Raw genomic sequence first — 22,568 nt, 5'->3', positions numbered from 1 at the left:
AATAATAATAATCCATGTAAAATAAAAATAGATCTCCTCCAGAAGGAATAAAACATCCTAGTGACCCCTATAGTTGCTTGTGATATTGAGCATTGCATTTGGAGATTCTCCTTTTTATTAATGCTTATTATTACATTTATTAAATCCTGAGCACAGGGGAGAAAAGCAGAACTTATTCTTCCGTTCTAAAATTACACAACAAGAGGAAACCATATGGACCCCATATAAATCAGTGGGACCCCTCTGCACAATTGTAGCTAGCTAGATACTACTCAGACAAACACAGTTTGAAGAGACTGCCAGGGACTATAGACAGATACCTCACTTGTCAATGACGTTCCTGGCTTGCTTCTTCAGTTGTTTGTCATGTCTCTCCCTATGTACACACTGGAGAGGGCAGGGAGCCACATCAGACTAGTCGGGTCTCTCCCTATGTACACACTGGAGAGGGTAGGGAGCCACATCAGACTAGTCGGGTCTCTCCCTATGTACACACTGGAGAGGGCAGGGAGCCACATCAGACTAGTCGTGTCTCTCCCTATGTACACACTGGAGAGGGCAGGGAGCCACATCAGACTAGTCGGGTCTCTCCCTATGTACACACTGGAGAGGGCAGGGAGCCACATCAGACTAGTCGGGTCTCTCCCTATGTACACACTGGAGAGGGCAGGGAGCCACATCAGACTAGTCGGGTCTCTCCCTATGTACACACTGGAGAGGGCAGGGAGCCACATCAGACTAGTTGGGTCTCTCCCTATGTACACACTGGGGAGGGCAGGGAGCCACATCAGACTAGTCGGGTCTCTCTCTATGTACACACTGGAGAGGGTAGGGAGCCACATCAGACTAGTCGGGTGTCTCCCTATGTACACACTGGAGAGGGCAGGGAGCCACATCAGACTAGTTGGGTCTCTCCCTATGTACACACTGGAGAGGGCAGGGAGCCACATCAGACTAGTCGTATCTCTCCCTATATGCACACTGGAGAGGGTAGGGATCCACATCAGACTAGTCATGTCTCTCCCTATGTACACACTGGAGAGGGCAGGGAGCCACATCAGACTAGTCAGGTCTCTCCCGTTGTACACACTGGAGAGGGTAGGGAGCAACATCAGACTAGTCGTGTCTTTCCCTATGTACACACTGGAGAGGGTAATGAGCCACATCAGACTAGTCATGTCTCTCCCTTTATGCACACTGGAGAGGGTAAGGAGCCACATCAGACTAGTCAGGTCTCTCTCTATATGCACACTGGAGAGGGTAAGGAGCCACATCAGACTAGTCAGGTCTCTCACTATGTACATGACGCGCCCCCTGGGCCAGTGTTGTTGGGGATACCCGGAGCCGGATCAGATGGGGGTTGTAGTCTCAGAGTGGCTGTGACCCGGTCCGTGCCCAGGGTGTCAAACTCAGTGTGTGGCAGTCCTTATGATGTTACTAGATGTTCTTTTGTGTCGACTACGCCACCCGTTGATTTGCGGTCAATACGGCCGCCGCTGCAGCAGGGTCCACTGAGGCTGGTGATGTGTGTGCAGCTTAGGTAGTATAACCCCCAACGGGAGGGATATAGCCTCAGGGGGTCAGTTGCAGAGGATGGGGGTTGTGGTGGTGCAGCGAGGATGGAAATGAGACTCAGAGTCGGGCTGTGCAGTTCAGGGTTTGTTTACTTACTGCAGTTGTTCTGGTCACTCCGGCCTTAAGTGACCACCCGAGCCGTGCTGCGTCCACCAGGTCCTGGACTCAGCCAACCCCCAGGTGATTCTGGAGCGTGGTCCTGAGCTCCCTTTCTGTCCTGTCCTCTTCTCTGGCCTTCCCCACCAGGGATCCACCTATGTCCGGCTCCCTCGGGCCTCTTGGTGGTAAACCCTTGTCTCTGGGTTCCCTGACCCTATTCCTGGTCTGCCTTCCGGGTGGATTTAGTGGGTGATCGTGGCAGATCGATCCTGCCCACGACCTCCGGTTCCTGGCTAAGGTGTGCTGTAGCCTCTGCCAGCTTGGGATCCGGTACCCTGTTGCCAACTCTTCACCCTCTGGTCTAATTTGGGCTCTTGGAGTTCCTTCTCTCTCCCCCTCTGGGTCTTGGAGCTGCTCTTCTCCTCTGCTCTGACAGACTGACCTCACTCTGCAAAAGACCCTGTCCTAAGATGGTGCCCACCTTATATACTCCCTCTATGTGTGAGCTCAGGTGACCAGCACCCAATGAGCTCCTAGCACTACCCAGACTGCTCCCCCTATCTGCCCCTACACTACTGGGATGTTCCACCCCCCTCACACTCCAGCCAGGAACAGACACTGTCGTACCTGCACATTTCTCTAGTGGGAGTACCATCGGTCTGTTCCCCGGAAATGGGATGTGTGTAGTGCATGCAGCTAACTGAGCTCAGTTCCACACTCCATCCTCACCCGGGAGTGGAATATCACACCTCTGGGTTGAGGTGCAATACCCCTGTAGCAGCCGAATCCTCAGGGTGCTACATTCCCCCCTGGTAAATCACAGCACGTCCTCGGGCTGTAAAATATAAACATCCAAAACATACAATTTTTTTTTTTTCATAAACATAACCATAGAAAACATCATATAGATATCATCAGCAATAAACTTTTCATATATAACATTCTTGTTTCTGGTTCCTCCGGTCACGGTGCAACTTGTGACCGGGTAAAGTGCGACAGTCTCTCTTGGAATAAAACAGTTCCCTATAAAACCGGTAGGGGGCGCTTTAGGAAGCGCAACTATATACAAGGGAAATATGGCCGCTCTCAGTCCTCGGCCAGGTATTAGGAACTAGGGACACACGGGCATCAGTTCAATTGGCTGGTCCCAACGGGGACTATATTTTAACTAGAACAGTTCTTATACCCTGACGGGTAACTTTATACAGTCTCTCTCTCTACCGTACTTCAATGACGGCGTCCTCCTGCTCCTTCTTTAGATTCTTCAGACCCGTCCGGGTCCTCTTGCTCCTCCTCACACCGCAGCTCCTCCTCCGTCAGGCGATGCACATGGAGGGCGTAGGGTCCTTTGGCACACTTGTGCCGGGTGAAGGTGACCTCGTCCCCTACATACAGGTCACGACCTCTGTGTCCCTCCGGCAGATGGCTTTCTACGTCTCTGCGGGTTACAAAGACGTCGCCGGGGGTCTGATGGTCTCTGATAAAGCCCCATCCGTGCTGCATGTTGAATTTTATCACAGTCCCGGTGGAAGGGGGACCATGAGCTGCACGGGGATTCCTCCTGGTCCGGCTCTTCTGCTCCGCGCTCCTTATCTGCGCTTGCTGTTCCCGGACCCGCCTCTCTCTCCGCTCCCTCTCGAAGACTTCGAGCTGCTGCCGGCAGCACTCTGCACGTTCCGCTGCGGCCGCCCGAGTCTCCTGAGTGAACCCCATGAGGTCTTCTCCGGTGGGGTCCCACTCAAACTGTGCCTCCTCCAGCGGGGGTGAGGTCCTCTTTACAGGCTTCGGAGCCGGAATCAGGGGCTCGCACATGGGCCTTGCTCTCTGGAGTTCCAGCTGAATGTACTCCTGGGGCCATATGAAGGGCTGCCCATCCGGGCACGTATGCTGGGCGAATAGATCTTCACCCAGGTGCGGCACTCTAGATGCTGAGGGCGCGTTGATGGTAGCGGCGCCCGGGTTAACCAGGCCTTGCGACCAGGCCTGGGGCACCTTAAAGGCAAAGGGCACCGTAAGAACGGCGGCGCCCTGGGTTATTCGGCCCTGCGACCAGGCCGGTGGCTCCGCGGAGGTAGGGGGCGCTGTTGGTATTGCGGCGCCCGGGGGTACTAGGCCTTGCGACCAGGCCGGTGGTATTTCCTGCTTGGCCACGCTCGAGGTCGAGGCGTGTGACGTCACAGGGGTCGCGGCCGCGGTTTCCGGTTGAGGCCTAGTCGGCGGCGGTGACGATGCAGCGACGGGCACGGCAGGGGGAATTTCGGGCTCTGCGACGGGGAGCTGGGGCAGGCACGCGGTTTCCCGGCTCGGGGTAGAGACATCCCCTTTACCTGCCTCCGTCCGTTCAGCTCCCTTCTCGGCGCCGTCTCCTGCCTTCATTCCTCCTGCGCCATCCTCAGAGGCGGTCTGTCTCCTCGTCTCAGGTGGCGTGCTCCGCTGTCGGGTTTCGGTCTGCTGGGCCATCTCTCGGCTCCACTCCGCCAACGTCTCCCGCTGCACCCGGGCCATCCTCCGTGCGAGGCCCTCCAACGCGGTCTGTGCACACTCCCGGTCTCGGGGAAGCTGTGCTAGGATCTCCAGCAGGCCTTCTGGAGTGGCGACCTGCAACAGGCTCCTGACCACTGGGTCGGTGCTGCCTGACTCTCCCTCCATCTCCGGGTAGGCTTTCTCTGGACTCTCTTCCAGACGTCTTGTCTCCGGGTGCGCTCTCTCCAGACTGCTCCAGGCGACACCCATCTTTGTTCTCTTGTTCTGTCTCCGCCCACATTGAGGGTGGTCCCGGGGCAACTTTGTGATTGTCAGTTCCAGGGGCAGTTCTCTCACGCTGATGGACACTTCCAGCATCACAGTCTCTGTTGGTGGGCGCGGTTTCCGCTTTTGGCGCCATTCTTCGACCTGGCCCACGATGGGAGGTGGCCTCTTGCCACCCTCTGGCACGCCCATAATGGCGTCCGCTCCCCCAAGGCGGGAAATCTTCGGAAATGGCGGGAATCGTCTCCCAGTGGCGGGAAACTCTGCAGATGGCGGGAAAAAGCTGCAAATGGCGGACAATCGGCGGGAAACGACCTGTGATGGGGTCCGTTGGCGGGGACCCTCCGGAACCGGCGGGAGACTTCTTTTTGAGGTAACGGTGAACTTTTCTTCAGGCACGCAGTACCCGGTTGTTGCGGGCACGTAATCCTGCCGACTACGCCAAAGTTGACGCGCCCCCTGGGCCAGTGTTGTTGGGGATACCCGGAGCCGGATCAGATGGGGGTTGTAGTCTCCGAGTGGCTGTGACCCGGTCCGTGCCCAGGGTGTCAAACTCAGTGTGTGGCAGTCCTTATGATGTTACTAGATGTTCTTTTGTGTCGACTACGCCACCCGTTGATTTGCGGTCAATACGGCCGCCGCTGCAGCAGGGTCCACTGAGGCTGGTGATGTGTGTGCAGCTTAGGTAGTATAACCCCCAACGGGAGGGGTATAGCCTCAGGGGGTCAGTTGCAGAGGATGGGGGTTGTGGTGGTGCAGCGAGGATGGAAATGAGACTCAGAGTCGGGCTGTGCAGTTCAGGGTTTGTTTACTTACTGCAGTTGTTCTGGTCACTCCGGCCTTAAGTGACCACCCGAGCCGTGCTGCGTCCACCAGGTCCTGGACTCAGCCAACCCCCAGGTGATTCTGGAGCGTGGTCCTGAGCTCCCTTTCTGTCCTGTCCTCTTCTCTGGCCTTCCCCACCAGGGATCCACCTATGTCCGGCTCCCTCGGGCCTCTTGGTGGTAAACCCTTGTCTCTGGGTTCCCTGACCCTATTCCTGGTCTGCCTTCCGGGTGGATTTAGTGGGTGATCGTGGCAGATCGATCCTGCCCACGACCTCCGGTTCCTGGCTAAGGTGTGCTGTAGCCTCTGCCAGCTTGGGATCCGGTACCCTGTTGCCAACTCTTCACCCTCTGGTCTAATTTGGGCTCTTGGAGTTCCTTCTCTCTCCCCCTCTGGGTCTTGGAGCTGCTCTTCTCCTCTGCTCTGACAGACTGACCTCACTCTGCAAAAGACCCTGTCCTAAGATGGTGCCCACCTTATATACTCCCTCTATGTGTGAGCTCAGGTGACCAGCACCCAATGAGCTCCTAGCACTACCCAGACTGCTCCCCCTATCTGCCCCTACACTACTGGGATGTTCCACCCCCCTCCCACTCCAGCCAGGAACAGACACTGTCGTACCTGCACATTTCTCTAGTGGGAGTACCATCGGTCTGTTCCCCGGAAATGGGATGTGTGTAGTGCATGCAGCTAACTGAGCTCAGTTCCACACTCCATCCTCACCCGGGAGTGGAATATCACACCTCTGGGTTGAGGTGCAATACCCCTGTAGCAGCCGAATCCTCAGGGTGCTACATACACACTGGAGAGGGTAGGGAGCCACATCAAACTAGTCAGGTCTCTCCCTATGTACACACTGGAGAGGGCAGGGAGCCACATCAGACTAGCCATGTCTCTCCCTATGTACAAACTGGAGAGGGTAGGGAGCCACATCAGACTAGTCGTATCTCTCTCTAAGTACACAGTCCCTGCCCTCTCCAAACTCTGTCAGGTCTCTCCCTATAGACCCCCAGAGGGCTTTTCAAACTTCTTTTCTCTGGTTTCAGAGTAAAACATTCCTGGATGCAAAAATGAAAATGCAAAAAATGAAAAAGGGATTCGGTCACTAGATTCATGCTGCTACAACCCCTGGCAAAAATTATGAAATCACCGGGCTCGGAGGATGTTCATTCAGTTGTTTAATGTTGTTGAAAAAAAGCAGATCACAGACATGGCACAAAACTAGTCATTTTAAATGGCAACTTTAGGGCTTTAAGAAATACTAAAAAAAATCAAGGTAAAAAATGTGGTACTCAGTAAGGGTAATTTTTTTCAGACCACGCAGAGGGAAAAAATAATGGAATCGCTCAATTCTGAAGTCATGAAAAACAAACACACAAAAGAACACTCCAATACATCACTAGTATTTTGTTGCACCACCTCTGGCTTTAATAACAGCTTGCAGTCTCTGAGGCATGGACTTAATGAGTGACAAACAGTCCTCTTCATCAATTTGGCTTCAACTTTCTCTGATTGCTGTTGCCAGATCAGCTTTGCAGGTTGGAGCCTTGTCATGGACCATTTTCTTCAACTTCCACCAAAGATTTTCAATTGGATTGAGATCCGGACTATTTGCAGGCCATGACATTGACCTTATGTGTCTTCTTTCAAGGAATGTTTTCACAGTTTTGCTCTATGGCAGGATGCATTATCATCTTGAAAAATGATGTCATCATCCCCAAACATCCTTTCAATTGATGGGATAAGAAAACTGTCCAAAATATCAATGTAAACTTGGGCATTTATTGAAGATGTAATGACAGCCATCTCCACAGTGCCTTTACCTGACATGCAGCCCCATATCATCAATGACTGTGGAAATTTGCATGTTCTCTTCATGCAGTCATCTTTATAAATCTCATTGGAACGGCACCAAACAAAAGTTCCAGCATCATCACCTTGCCCAATGCAGATTCGCGATTCATCACTGAATATGACTTTCATCCAGTCATCCACAGTCCACGATTGCTTTTCCTTAGCCCATTGTAACCTTGTTTTTTTCTGTTTAGGTGTTAATGATGGCTTGTGTTTAGCTTTTCTGTATGTAAATCCCATTTGCTTTAGGCGGTTTCTTACAGCTCGGTCACAGACATTGACTCCAGTTTCCTCCCATTCGTTCCTCATTTGTTTTGTTGTGCATTTCCTGTTTTGGAGACATATTGCTTTAAGTTTCCGGTCTTGACGCTTTGATGTCTTGGTCTACCAGTATGTTTGCCTTTAACAACCTTCCCATGTTGTTTGTATTTGGTCCAGATTTTAGAGACAGCTGACTGTGAACAACCAACATCTTTTGCAACATTGCGTGATGATTTACCTTCTTTTAAGAGTTTGATAATCCTCTCCTTTGTTTCAATTGACATCTTTCGTGTTGGAGCCATGATTCATGTCAGTCCACTTGGTGCAACAGCTCTTCAATGTGTGATCACTCCTTTTTAGATGCAGACTAACGAGCAGATCTAATTTGATGCAGGTGTTAGTTTTGGAAATGAAAATTTACAGGGTGATTCCATAATTTTTCCTCAGAATTGAGTGATTCCATAATTTTTTCCCTCTGCTTGGTCTGAAAAAAATTACCCTTACTGAGTACCACATTTTTAATCTTAATTTCTTTTAGTGTTTCTTAAAGCCCTAAAGTTACCATTTGAAATTACTTTAGTTTTGTGCCAAGTCTGTGATCTGCTTTTTTTCAACAACATTAAACAACTAAATGAACATCCTCCGAGCACGGTGATTCCATAATTTTTGCCAGGGGTTGTATTTGTTCGGGCAGCATAAATCTAATCACGGGTTCTCTTTTTCATTTTTTGCATTTTAATGTTTTCATATCCTTCAAAGAGCCATCACTTTTTATATTTATTCTTGCAGGATAAGTTATAGTTTTGAATTACACGATTTTCTTTACCATATGGGGAAAAAACTTCCAAGTGAGTTGAAATGTTGGAAAAAAAACAAAAAAACACAATTCCGCTATTGTTTTATGGATTTAATTTTTAGGGCATTCATTACGTGTTAAAAATGATCTGGCTATGTAATTTTTCAGGTCAGTATGATTACAGCAATGCAAAACATTTATTTCTGCCATTTGTTTTTTTTTCTTTATGACGATTCACATATGGGTTAAATAATTTTATATCTTGATAGATCGGAATTTTATGGATGCGGCAATACCTAATTTGCTTATTATTTATTCTAAAAATTTCTCTATTTTTAACTGGGGAAAAAAGGGTGTAATTTAAATCACAGGTGTACCAACAAGGTGATGGCGTTATGTGATAATAGTGGAGGGTGAAGGGTGGATGAGGGAATCTGGCTGCTTAAATACTGCCATAATGATTAACTGTGGAATTTAAGAGGTTAAGAGCAGTTATCAGAGCTTGCTCCTTTGGCTACTGCTGTGTATCACAGCCAGCATCTGTCCTGTTTGGAACAGACTTAGCTCCTGATCCCATTTCACGCAACTTGACCCACTAAATGGTGAATATATCTGTCATGGAGCGTTAAGGAGTTAAAATGCAATATAGTGACTCTTGTTATCCATGTTGCATCACACCAAAAATAATAACACTGAAATCGAGGTACTAAAAACCAAGCCATACTTACCTATAGAGCAATTCCTTAATGCCCACTTCTTACAAGTCATCCTTGAGGTAAATAATTAAAATAAGTAGCTTCTGATCATAAGAATCTAGTAAGTTATCATGGACAGCTCTAATACAAGTAGCAAAATATACTCTGAAAAGTAATGGAGATCAAATTTAAAATGAATTGGATCACAATAAATCCAACACATTTTAGATGTTCTTATTTAGTCTACTTAGATTAATATATTGATTTCTTGATTTTTTTCCCGTCTGTTCCCAGTCCTGTTCTCCCCCATCCAATGATTACAAGATTGGAATGAAGTTGGAAGCCCAGGACCCAAGGAATACAACTTCTACTTGCATCGCCTCTGTGGTAGGCCTGACAGGAGCGAGACTTCGACTGCGTCTTGATGGAAGTGACAACAAAAATGATTTTTGGAGATTAGTTGATTCATCAGAGATCCAACCCATTGGCACATGTGAAAAGAGTGGGGGAATGCTGCAGCCTCCCTTAGGTATGTCTCACCCATGTACTTTCATTCTATACATCGAGTTATCTATGGGTCAGTGAGGGCATGAAGCATGGGGTAGCCAGTCTTTTCCAAATACATAGGAGGGAAATTTGTCATCCCTCTAAGCCAGTTTTCTGACATCAGGTTTTACATTTTTTTCACCCTTTGCGCCAAATCCTTGCTTTTTTAAAAAGTTGGGCAGCACTTATATAAACGGGCATGGCCAACCATAGAGCAAGAAATTTACTATAATGTACAGTAGAAAATTGTCAAACATTGTAGCTGACTGTATCTGGTGTGGATTTCATTTTCTGGTGACATCCCAAGGAAGTGCCAAAATAATAAGAAATGAATTATCAATACATTTACTGCACCTTACTCCAGTATGCTTCTGATTAGGTGGGTTTATGAACTGTCTGTCTTAATAAATTCCCCAGTAGCAGTAAAAGTGATTGAAGTGGAGAGGATTGGGTATCATTATGCCATTTATAAATCATTCGGACATATTGGAGACCCAGGTAAGTACATCTGTAGGTTTTGTGGCAACTTCAGTTCGTGGATGCTATTTTTGGTATTCCTGATACTTGTGGCCATTTTTACGTTGTTATTACGGATGGGCGACCTCGAACGGTAAAGTTCAGGGTCTGTACCGGACACTTAGTTTCCGTGCATGGACACCGAACACTGACTTCTCCAGGAAGTCAGTGTTACTGTTCGGGATCAGCAGCCCGAATAAAGTTTGTTGAAAGGCTGCAGCAATCAACAAGCTTTTCCGGTGTGGGCACTTCCTGCCCCATCACAGCCATGCCCAGTTTTGGCATGGCTGGGATTGGCTGGCGCAATATGTAAAAAAATAAATAAATAAAAAAAGACGTGGGGTCACCTTTATTTTTTATTACAAATACAGGTAAAACAGACAGCTGCGGCCTGCAGCCCTCAGCTGTCTGGTTTATTTTGGCTGGTTATCAAAAATACAGGGCCCCCCATGCCGTTTTTTAAATTATTTCAATAAATAATTAAAAGAAACGGCGTGGGTTCCACCTATTTTTGATAACCAGCCAAGGTAAAGCAGACAGCTGGGAGCTGGAACTCTCAGGCTGTGAAGGTTCATGGATATTTGGCCCTCAGCCGCCCCAGAAAAGGAGCATCTGACGCGCCCCCAGGGCCGTGGGGTACTCCGCAGCCGGGCCTCCGGTTGCCTGGGGATATCACGGTGGCTGGCCCGGTCTGTGGCCCAGGGCGGTCACTCAAAATGGGAATATTGTATATGAGGATTTTGGGGATTTTTCGTGACGCCACCTGTGGTGTCTGGTGAGGATCACCAGCCCTGCAACAGTCCCCTGAGGCAGATGTTAGGGCAGCTTGAGATGGGACGGCTCCCCATAGGTGGAGCAGGCCTCATGGCAGTGAAGTATTGGAGAGTGGGTCGCGCTGGGCGTTGTAGTGCAGGGGGAACGATAGTGCCGATGAAGAATGGACAGAGGCAGTGCAGTGATCCAAGATTTTGCTCACCGTTCTTTAGACACTTCACAGGTGCACTTTACAGGTAAAGGCCTCCCTCGTCGTGCTGCGTTCACCGGGCAGGGGTTCAATCCTTCCTCAGACAGCTTGGGAGTACCTGGCAGAACCCCACTTTCTTGTGTTCCTATTTTGACCGTCTTTACTCTGGTTCTTCTCCCTCCTGCTCTGCGCTGCCCACTCTCAATCCCACTCGGGTGCTCTGAAGTCCTTCCAGTACGTCGGATCCGGGACCTACTTGACCCTCCTGGGGGATTAGAATGCCGCAGCGATCCCTCTGTCTTCTGACAGATGTGGGGCGTACGGGTGCCATCCTTCACGCGCCGTACCCCCTGGGATCCTTTCTATAGATCGGAGCCTACTCCCTGCTCCCCTCCGGGGCCCTCTGACCTGGCCCTAACTGTGGAGCAGATCTCCTAATGAGACTCTGCTCCCGGACTGTTCCTCCGAACAGTCTCGAGCTGTTCTTCTGAACAGCTCCCTAGAACTGACCACTTCACTCTCCCTAACTCTGATCTCACTGCCACCCTAAGATGGCTTCCCTATTTATACTCCTACTAAAGTGCTCCCTCTAACTACTTCCTTTACCCACACCCACTACTGGTTCCCCCTACCTTTGGGTTCCCCCCACTCCAGCCAGGGACAGGGCTCAGCAGAAACATACATTGCGTCTTGCCCCTCCAGCCGGCCTGGAGTAGTGTAGTGTTGGATGCAGGTGTGTTGGGGTTCCATGCATCACTCCCTCCTTACCTGAGAGAAGGGAGACACCACACCTCTGGGTGAGGCGCAGTACCTATGTGGCGACTGAACCCTCAGGGGCGCCACACATCCATTAGATGTGCCAATTCTAGTGCTTTGCCTGGCTCTTCCCATTTGACCTGGTGCGGGGTTGATGTCAGCGTTGTAATATCCGTTGACATCAAGCCCAGGGGTTAGTAATGGAGAGACGTCTATAAGACACCCTCATTACTAACCCCATAGTTAAAAGTAATAAACACACACACAATTAAAGTCCTTTAATTGTAAAAAAAAACACTCCCCAATCCCATTTATTACCTTTTAAAAAATTAAATAATCCAAAGGGGTCCTCTGTAAATCCATCCCACATCCCACGATGATCCCCGGCTTTGCTACATCCGGATGCAGTAATGTGACTGCTGAGCACGGCCTCCGGAACATACTAACAGTAGCGTGTGAATCCGGGTGCTATGATGAGCTTTGACATCAGTAAGGTTATTGCAATTCATCAGCTGTGGGAACCGCCGGATGTTCAGGCTCTCCATTCACTTTAATGAGGTTCGGGATCGGGATCAAGTCCGGGTACCGTTCTGGTACCCAAACCAAACTTTATTATAAAGTTTGGCCGAACCCAAACATCCACGGGTCCACCCATCCCTAGTTGCTGTATCTCCCTTTATTGCTGCCATACTGTTGGGACCATTCACCGTGATTACTGTACTTTTAGCCAATAATAAAATGTAGCTTTTATTAATTATCTTTAAAATTGTTAAATAAAAATGAAAAGATACAAAAGTTATAATAAAAGCTTATAGGACTATAATAATGTCCCTGTTAATACTCCTACTCTTTCCCCTACGTACCAGCGGAGGTTGGCACCCTAGTCCTGCGCAGATAGCGCCCCTGCTTAGCGGCGTCTGTCCCTTTTTACCCTATTAGGCCCTATCAGTGGGAGGAAACAGAGTTAACCTTCATAAAGTGCTAGTGCCAATTTATGTAAACTCAACAGATACCTGAATATCACTATATTGTATAGTGTCCTATAATATCTCAATGTAGAGAAGTATATATCAGATCATGGCATAACAAATTGATAGTCCAAACCTGGATTTAAATGGTTAAAAAATGTTAACAAATCAAAATAGTGACAAACCCAGTTTGACCTAGAAATCGGTCAGGTGATCAAGCTGTTTGGAATACAATAGTGACAACGACCTCCAAAAATACAGAGCTCTAAGTGAGACTCATTGCCTGACCCAAAATCCAATTGCCATATAGCAAATTCATTTAGCATATGGAAAATTCATATATTAATCCACATATGATGCGGTTAAAGCTCATTACCATATAGCAAATGCATCCACATATGATGCAAATGGAGCTCATTACCATATAGCAAACTCAACGCGTTTCCCCTTTTCAAATGTTCATGAGGAACCCTATTAAAGACTTTAAGTGCGATAGCTTAAAGTGCTTTCAATAAACAGTTATACAATGGCAGTTGGACAGGGCAGGAGACAGGTAAGGTGCATTAGATATTCATACAAACATGCTGCTTCTTGGTCAGTTGTATATCATTATGCATTGGTCATAGCAATCTGCTTCTTACTTGTTTTATCTTCTACTTACTCACAACTCGCCCGCCCTTTAACACATTCTGTGCACTCTCTCTATATCCAACCCTCCCTTCTCCCCTCTCCCATGTATAACTCTGAGGCTCTACTGACATTTATCACCCACTCCAAATCATCCACTACCTCCATACAGCACTCAAAACAGTCATACAAATCATTGCACCACCTGTTCTTTCTCTTTTTTTTCCTTCTCCTAGTCCCTGACGACATCTCCCCCAACCCTGGGCCTCCCTCCACTAGCATACACTACTCTCCTCCAGCTGCACATAGAAACCCTGCTAATCTTATTAACATTGAGTGCATGCCCTCCCCTATCGCTTTCCACTGTGCTCTCTGGAACGCACGATCTGTGTGTAACAAACTAACTTACATTCACGATTTCTTCCTCTCTAATTCCCTTCTGGCTATTACAGAAACCTGGATCCAGCATTCAGACACCACCGCAGCTGCTGCTCTCTCGTTTGGTGGGCTGAAATTTTCACATACCGCCAGACCTGAGAATAGACTGGGTGGAGGTGTTGGTTTGTTCCTTTCACCACAATGTGCTTTCCAGGTCATCCCCCCAGTTCCCTCAGTGAGGCAGTTACTGGGATCGTATACGAGGGACGTTATATATCCCCCAGAATGTGTACAGAGACCTATTAAACCCATTGGAGTGCATTGCAGTCACAGACACAGCTGCGGCTGCAATGCAGGAATGAAGGTGAGCATTGACCTGATAATAATAATCTTTATTTATTTATTTTTTTTATATAGCGCTAACATATTCCGCAGCGCTTTACACACATTATCATCGCTGTCCCCATCTGGGCTCACAATCTAGATTCCCTATCAGTATGTCTTTGGAGTGTGGGAGGAAACCGGAGAACCCGGAGGAAACCCACCCAAACACGGGGAGAACATACAAACTCCTTGCAGAAGTTGTCCTTGGTGGGATTTGAACCCAGGACCCCAGCGCTGCAAGGCTGCAGTGCTAACCACTGCGCCACCGTGCAGCCAAGGCAGATTAAGTAAAACCCAGCAGGGTCTTCATTTCTAGGAGGAGGCTACAGGAAGGCAGTGGGGCAGCCTCCTCCCTCCAACCGGGGTTTTGCAGTGGCTCTTGCCACAGGTCCTTTAAAAACCCTGCATTAAGGGTTAGTGTTGTTCAGTGTTGGGACCTGCTAGGAGCATAGCAGGAAAGCTCGGCGGGCCTGTGAGTAGCTGAACCCACGCCTGGGAAGGCGCTGCACCCGTCAGGCTCTGATCGGCCCGGCACCGCCGTTGCCCACGGCAACCATTGTTTATGGACTTGTGTTAACCCGGCTGCGAATCGGAGGACTTTCTATTTTACCTGTGAGTTGCTGAATAAAAGCTGCTTATGTTGGACTTGCTTGGGTCACTTCTTCAGTTACTGAACGGTGTGAACACCACCGCCTTACACCTCACTTATGTTTCCTTCCTTTGAAGTCCACACTGTCAGAATCTTCAAACCCTTTTTCCTCCGAGTGGCGGTTGTGTATCGCCCTCCAAGCTCCTCCCGCCAGTTCCTGGATCACTTTGCCACCTGGCTTCCTTACTTTCTATCCTGTGACATCCCCACCCTCATCATGGGAGACTTTAACATACCCATCAATGATCCCCTCTCCCAATCTGCCTCTCATCTACTTTCTCTAACCTCCTCATTCGGCCTCTCACAGTTCCTACGCATGAAGACGGGAATAATCTGGGCCTGGTTTTCTCCCGTCTCTGCTTGCTGCATGACTTTACTAACTCCCCTCTCCCGCTCTCGTACCACAACCTTCTTTCCTTCTCTGTCAAGAACTGTCTCCTCACTCGGGACTCCCCCACTTACCACACTTGTAGGAATACACGTACCATTTATACCCAGCAGCTTATGGACAATCTCCACACATCTTTAGCCCCCATCTCCTCCCTCTCCTGTCCAGACTTAGCATTGTCACACTACGATAATACACTGAAGAGCGACCTAGATGAAGCAGCACCTTCTACACGCAGAAAGACCCGACACAGACAACGGCAGCCCTGGCACACAATGCAAACACATTTTCTTCAGCGTTGCTCAAGGTGTGCTGAGTGTCAGTGGAGAAAATTTCTTTTAGCAGAGGATTTCATCCACTATAAATTAATGCTCAAAACCTTTAACTCTGCCCTTCATTTGGCCAAACAATCCTACTTCACCACCCTCATCACTTCATTATCCAACAATGCAAAACGACTTTTTGAAACCTTAAACTCCCTCCTGAGCCCTAAAGCACAGGCCCCCATCACCAACCTCAGCGGTGAGGATCTGGCCACTTATTTCCTAGAAAAAATAAACCACATCCATCAGGACATCTCAGCCCAATCTCCTCAGTGCCTGGATCCCCTTCCCTGCCGCATTTCAAGCTCACTAGCCATATTTGAGCCTGTTACAGAAGAAGTTACCCAGCTCCTCATTTCTTCTCGACCTACAACCTGCAACAGTGACCCCATTCCTTCACATCTCCTGCAGTCTCTCTCACCGGTGGTCACCACTCACCTGACTAAAATATTTAACGTCTCTCTTTCTTCAGGTATCTTTCCCTCCTCATTTAAACATGCCATCATAACCCCTTTACTTAAAAAGCCATCCCTGGACCAGAACTGCACTGCTAACTACAGACTGGTCTCTAATTTTCCCTTCATCTCTAAACTCCTGGAACGCTTGGTCCACTCTCGTCTAATCCACTCTCAGATAACTCTCTTCTCGACCCTCTACAATCTACAATCTGGTTTCAGCTCTTTACACTCCACTGAAACTGCCCTCACTAAAGTCTCTAATGATCTACTAACAGCCAAATACAAAGGTCACTGCTCCCTGCTGATTCTCCTGGATCTCTCTGCCATATTTGACACTGTGGATCACCAGCTCCTCCTCACTATGCTCCGCTCTATAGGCCTCAAGGAAACCGTTCTCTCCTGGTTCTCCTCCTACCTCTCTGACCGCTCCTTCACTGTATTTTTTGCCGGCTTCTCTTCCTCTCCTCGTCTCCTTACTATCGGGGTTCCGCATGGCTCAGTCCTAGGCCCCCTCCTCTTCTCTCTATACACTGCCCCTATTCGCCAAACAATCAGCAGATTTGGGTTCCATTATCATCTCTATGCTGACGACATCCAATTATACTCCTCTTCCCTGACATCACCCCTACCCTAATACAAAATAACAAGGATTGTTTGTCTGCTGTCTCTAACATCATGTTCTCCCTCTATCTTAAACTGAATCTTTCTAAAACTGAACTTCTTGTGTTTCTCCCCTCTAATAACCTCACTCTACATAACATCGAAATTACCTTGGAGGGTTCAACCATAACTCCCAAGCAGCACGCTCCGCTGCCTTGGGGTCATATACGACACTAACATTTCCTTTACTCCCTATATCCAATCAATCACTCACTCTTGTCACCTGCATCTTAAAAACCTCTCCAGAATCCGACCTTTTCTCACCTTTGAGACTGCTAAAACTCTTACTGTCGCTCTTATTCACTCTCATCTGGACTACTGCAACTCTCTTCTGATTGGTCTCCCTCTTACTAAACTTTCTCCTCTCCAATCCGTCCTGAATTTGGCAGCCAGGGCAGTATTTCTGTCCAGCCGCTTCACCGATGCCTCCATCTTGTGCCAGTCATTACACTGGTTGCCCATTCGCTACAGGCTCCAATATAAACTCATTGCTCTCACCCACAAAGCTCTCCACAGTTCTGCACTGCCTTATATCTCCTCTCTCATCTCTGTTTATCTCCCTACACGTGCCCTCCATTCTAGAAATGACCTAAGACTAACATCCCCCATAATCCGAACCTCGCACCTCCGTCTCCAAGACTTCTCTCGTGCTGTGCCATTTCTCTAGAATGCAGTACCCCAGACGATCCGACCGATGCCTAACCCCCGATGTCTTCAAGCGCGCTTTAAAAACCCATCTCTTTAAACAAGCCTTCCACCTCAACTACTCAATAAACCAACTTTCCCCTGTTCCCTCCTTCTAAATATTATTCAGAATCTGCACCCTACTATTCATCCGTCTCCACACCCTCCATGCACACGATAACTGCACTCGATACTTGAGTATTGCACTTAAACATACGGGCTGATGACTGGATCATGCAGCCTTATATGAAAATCACTATTTATTATAATTGCCAGACCTCAAATAACCAGCACTTTTCACCTATTGTGTCCCCCCATTTCCTTGTAGAATTTAACTGTTTAAACTATCTTAAATTGGATAAATAAAAATTATTATTATTATTATTATCATCAGGAATGATGAAACAGGTAACATAATCAGAGCATTCTGATGATTACTTAGCTTATCAGAAGCACTAAAGCCATTTGATGAGGCCCCTCAGGTAACAGAGTCTGTGCTCTCAATGATGGTCCATTTGAGGGGCCTCATCACGTGGCTTCAAATGTGACAAAACAATCTCATGTCTATGACCAGTTAAACTCAGGGACTTTAAAATGTTATATGTTAAATGCTACTCTCTGGAGATATCATCATTTATATTAACCCAAGTCTATATAAAAGGAATAATCTGTCTGCAGGATTTCACTCCCAAAACTATTTATATATGTATGTATCTTTTTCAAAGACAAGTCCAGCAATAGATTTACATAGCTGTTCCTCTGTTACTGAGAAATCAGCGTTAGAATTGATAAGCAAATGAGGCTGTAGATGTGAAGCCTCTGTCACTCCAGCTCTATTTCCCGCCCAGTGCCGCTTCCTCCTGCATGACTGGCCGCTCCTTTGCCTGAAGTCACTCAGCATAAAGGTTGCCAGTCAAGCTGGAGGTGGAGACCCTGGGCGGGGAATTGAGATGGAATGACAGATCTACCTAGCTCTTCAGCCTAATTTGCATATTAATATTATTTCAAACAGAGGAACGGACTGGCCATATTGCTGGATTTGGATTCCCTTTAAGTCTATTTTCATGCAAAAGACAGTGTTTGCAATCTAATACATGTTCTTCATTACATTGAATTTGTAATTGTTGAAAAAACTGTTTTTAGGCTTTAGACTCAATGCCTCCTCCTGGCCCATGTTCCTTTTGAAGACACTAAATGGAGCTGAGATGGCACCCGCTAAAATATTCCACAAGGTACAGCTGAATTATTCCCTTCGAAATTATGTTTTTATTGTACATTTTTTGTAGCTCTTCAGTCAATTACAGCTGACCTAATTCAGGATTTATCTTGTGCGTCTATGTGACAAATACTGTTACTTTATCAAATATCAACTGATAGCATAGTGACATTAGCTAGTTGCTCACATCGAAATGTCATAATTTTAGCTCCCAATTTGTAATCTTAAATAAAAAATAACTAAGGTCTTATTCAGACATTTGTGTTTGTCGAATGTGTGATGTTAATTTTAATTTTGAATTTGCCCATTTAAGTCAATGGGTCAGTGATAAAAACTGAGAACACATCGATGGTATCCTAAGTGCTGTCAGCTTTTCACTAGCTAGTAGGAGACAATTGAGACAATTCCAGTAGTTCCAACACGCTGATAAAAAAATATATATATTTTTTGCAAACGTTAAAAAATCACTGACTTTTGAATGGGGTTTTGCTTGCCTTTTACCCTTACACTCCCTCACTGTTTCGCTCTGAAACTGTCCAATGTCCTCCACTGTTCTTCTATTTTTACAGAAGTATGGTAATGTGTGAAATAGCTACAGGTAGGTCCAGAATTTGCACCTTATGGATAATTCTATTCGGTTGGGATCAATAACACCTATATTAAAAGATTTCATATCTTGTAGAACAAAATACGTAGTCTGTCATTTTTTGTTCTTGTAAGTTCTATTATATTGGGAAAATTATCAGACCTTTATTCATTTGTTTCCAGGAATATTATCATTCCATTAACACAGGAAAAAGTGCCCCCAAATTAATTAAACATATGCAACACTGTCATAATGCAGACCCGAACATGTTACGATTTACAGGTAGAAAAAGGTAGAAAAAGTCCAATATCCTCCAAAAGGTGATGATAATAGATTATTGTGTAAAAGAGAATCAGAATGGATTTTGAATTCATCTGCCCAAGGCCGGTTAGGTCTTAATGACGGAATTTATATGTCTGTGTTTTTATGTTTTTAAATGTTTTTATATTGTGTCATATTGTACAAAGTTTTCTATGTACAGATACTACGTGATCACATAAAAAGGAAGTAGTATACTTATTAGTCTAAAAAACCTTTGAGATTGCAAGGTAACACTTCACATTACATAGCTAAACACTGACACCAGAATCAAATCCAGAGTCAAGAAGTGTAGACAAAAAAATTATTACATAAAAGCAAGTTTTTATTGGTATTAATAAATTAAAAGTAAAGTTAAAATAAGGTGCCTTATGGCATGCGTGTGACGCCCCCGGAAGAAGAAAGGCGAAACGTGCGTCGGGGTGAGGGACGCAACACGCATTTTGTCTTCAGTGCCTGCATTTAGGTAAATTTTACCACATATACAGCTATTTAGTAGACGTGTGTACTATATTATTAATGGCTTCTGAACTTTGATCTGGATGTGAAAGCTTGCATTAGCACTTTAGATTTAATACACTTCTACCTCATATACACCACAGTGGCCAGAGACTATCGTGATATGTGATCTCTACACTTAGTAATTACCACATCTTTTTTTTACTCCAAATATGTTAATCAGAATGAACCTGTGAATCAGTTGCTCATCTCTAGATATCTAATGCTCATAAATTTTAATATTACATCTATATAGAAATATCAACCCCTCCTGAAATCAGTCACACTTATTCTGGCATTACACATTAGTCTTAGCTGACCAAAATGTCCATTTTCATCAGATGTTTATTAGGTAAAATTTAGCAATGAACATTCATTTTAACCCAGAAAAAAATTGGCTGCGTTTCCATCAGATATTTACTTAGTCTAGCCTAGGAATGATCATTCCACAAAAGAATGCTCTATAAATGTCATTGAACAAGTCTGGGCAGTTTGAGTACAAATTGTAATGACCAATGTGGACTAAAATGTTGGCTATGTCAGTGTAACTATTGTTCACCAGATGATCATTTGTACAACGGTTGTTCAACCACCAACCTATTTATTCCATAGTATATAGCGGCCTTTACAATAATGGTTCTGATTGTGCATCTGTCTTTTCCCTAGATATATAGTGTATATGTTTTCTCATGTGATATTTACAAAAGTTCTCAAGCATGTGTCTGTTTTTTGCAGGAACCTCCCTCTCCAACTCAGAACAACTTTGAGATAGGCATGAAGCTGGAGGCAGTAGACAGAAAAAATCCCCATTTTATTTGCCCTGCGACCATAGGGGAGGTAAGGGGAAGTGAGATCCTTGTTACTTTTGATGGATGGAGAGGAGCTTTTGATTATTGGTGCCGATATGACTCCAGGGATATCTTTCCGGTGGGATGGTGCTCACTGACTGGTGACAACCTTCAGCCTCCAGGAACTAAAGGTATGAACTACACTGAAAAATTATTTGTATTTTGTTTTAGTTAGCTACAGAGTAAGGGCATGTTCACACGTTCAGTATTTGGTCAGTATTTTATCTCAGTATGTGTAAGCCAAAACCAGAAGTGGAACAATCAGGAAAAGTATAATAGGAACCACTTCTGATTTTGGTTTACAAATACTGATTGAAAATACTGACCAAATAATGAACATGTGAACATGGCCTAACGCTGCCATACACAACAATTTTTGTCTTACCAGAATGCAGACATTCAAGTAAATTGGATTGTTCAGACTAGCAACCTTACCATCAACATGCTAGACTATAGTGGCAAATCAAATATTTAATCAAAAAAGTGTAATGCAGTTCCACAGAGTGGCAAATGGTCAGCTGAATTGAACTTATGATACCTTACCCCCTTCACGACATCCGCCGTACATGTATGGCACAAGTCGGAAGTGGGTGTATGGAGCTGGCTCACTAGCTGATTTCGCCCCATTCTCGGCAGCTAATGGCTGTGTGTTGCAGCCAGGACCTGTCTTTAACTACACTTCGCACCACCTACAATTGTTAACCTGTTAAATTCCGTTGTCAGCCTCTGCTAGCGGCATTAATAGCGTGCCGGCATGAGGATGCCTCATTCTAAGCGCCCATCGGTGCACCTGTGATATGATCGCAGGTTGCCGATGGGATACTATGACAGCAGGGGGTCTGTTGAAAACTTCCATGCCTGTCATTACATAGCTTCCTTGAAACCCTGCCTGTGGCCGGGCTTGAAAGGAGACCGTGAATTTTGCTATATACAGCAATACTGTGTCAGAGCTTCAAGTCCCGTAAGGGACCTCACAAGAACAGTGAAAAGTAGAAAAAAATGTTTTAAAACATGAAAAAAAAAAAACATAAAAGATCAAATCACCATAAAAATAAAGATGATAACAAAATATACATGTCATATCACCACGTTCAGAAAAGTCCAATCAAAATATAAAAATAATTAACTCAATCGATAAACATCGTAAACGAAAAAAAATCAAGAATGCCAAAATTGAAATTTGTTTGGTCGCTGCAGTACCACAAATAATGCTGTAAAAAGCGATCAAAATGTTATATCTATTCCAAAATGGTATCAGTAAAAATGTCACTTCGCCCTGAAAAAAGTAAGGCATCAGACATTTCCATCAACCGAAAACTGAAAACGTTACGGGTCTCAGAAAATGGCAAAATCATACTGATGAGCAGCATCATATTGCGAAGCCATTTTTACCACACAATGTATGCTGTAAAAACAATGTCAGAATTGTAGGGTATTTTTTCACAATTTCTCTCCACTTGGAGTTTTTCTCCCATTTTCTAGTGCATTATGTGGTAAAATTGGGGTTGTCCAGATAGAGGTACCACCTCTGGTGGAGAGCTTGCTGTGTCCTTTTTTTAGGACAGCCCAACCATCTTTGGTACTCAACTCTCACCTGTACCTGCAAGTAACTGCTAGCGTGTGGCTATGGGTAAACCCTGAAACACCACCTCGGCAGGCGGGCCAAACCAGATGAGGGTAGCCGTTGGTTTTGAGGCCCCTGGTGACTTTAAGGATTTGCCTACCTGTCCATGCGAAGGCTGGTTTCGGTGGACTGTGCAGAAGATACCATGTAAGATTCACTGGAAAGAAAAGCACTTCCCAGCAAAGCGTTATGGAGTGCGGAGAGGGCACAGTAAGGCAAATATAGGTCAGGATGCAATGGATGGCCATCAGTGTCCTTCAGTTGTCTCGACTAGCTTTTGCCACTGGGACTCAATGGGCACGGACGAGAGAGTGAGGCTGACGA

The 22,568-nt window shown here is 46.1% G+C and overlaps 1 protein-coding gene across 4 annotated transcripts in view; it reads left to right on the top strand.

Annotated features, from left to right (window-relative positions):
- Positions 1-22,568, top strand: part of SCMH1 (Scm polycomb group protein homolog 1) — a 76,689-nt gene that overhangs the window by 11,214 nt on the left and 42,907 nt on the right. For 3 of the 4 annotated variants that reach the window (XM_073666369.1, XM_073666367.1, XM_073666363.1), the window contains 3 exons: positions 9,148-9,382; positions 18,298-18,386; positions 20,508-20,751. In XM_073666369.1, the coding sequence (XP_073522470.1) occupies positions 9,148-9,382; positions 18,298-18,386; positions 20,508-20,751 (568 nt within the window). Of the gene's footprint in view, positions 1-8,188; positions 8,211-9,147; positions 9,383-18,297; positions 18,387-20,507; positions 20,752-22,568 lie in introns of those variants that run through there. The other variant, XM_073666376.1, reaches the window with a different exon arrangement.

This window comes from Phyllobates terribilis, unplaced genomic scaffold (genome assembly GCF_046119375.1).
Source record: "Phyllobates terribilis strain yellow unplaced genomic scaffold, ASM4611937v1 Scaffold_2__4_contigs__length_985480577, whole genome shotgun sequence".
In the NCBI taxonomy this organism is placed as follows: domain Eukaryota; kingdom Metazoa; phylum Chordata; class Amphibia; order Anura; family Dendrobatidae; genus Phyllobates; species Phyllobates terribilis.
Note: the sequence above shows the minus strand (reverse complement) of the source record. Positions and strands in the feature narration are given on the sequence as shown.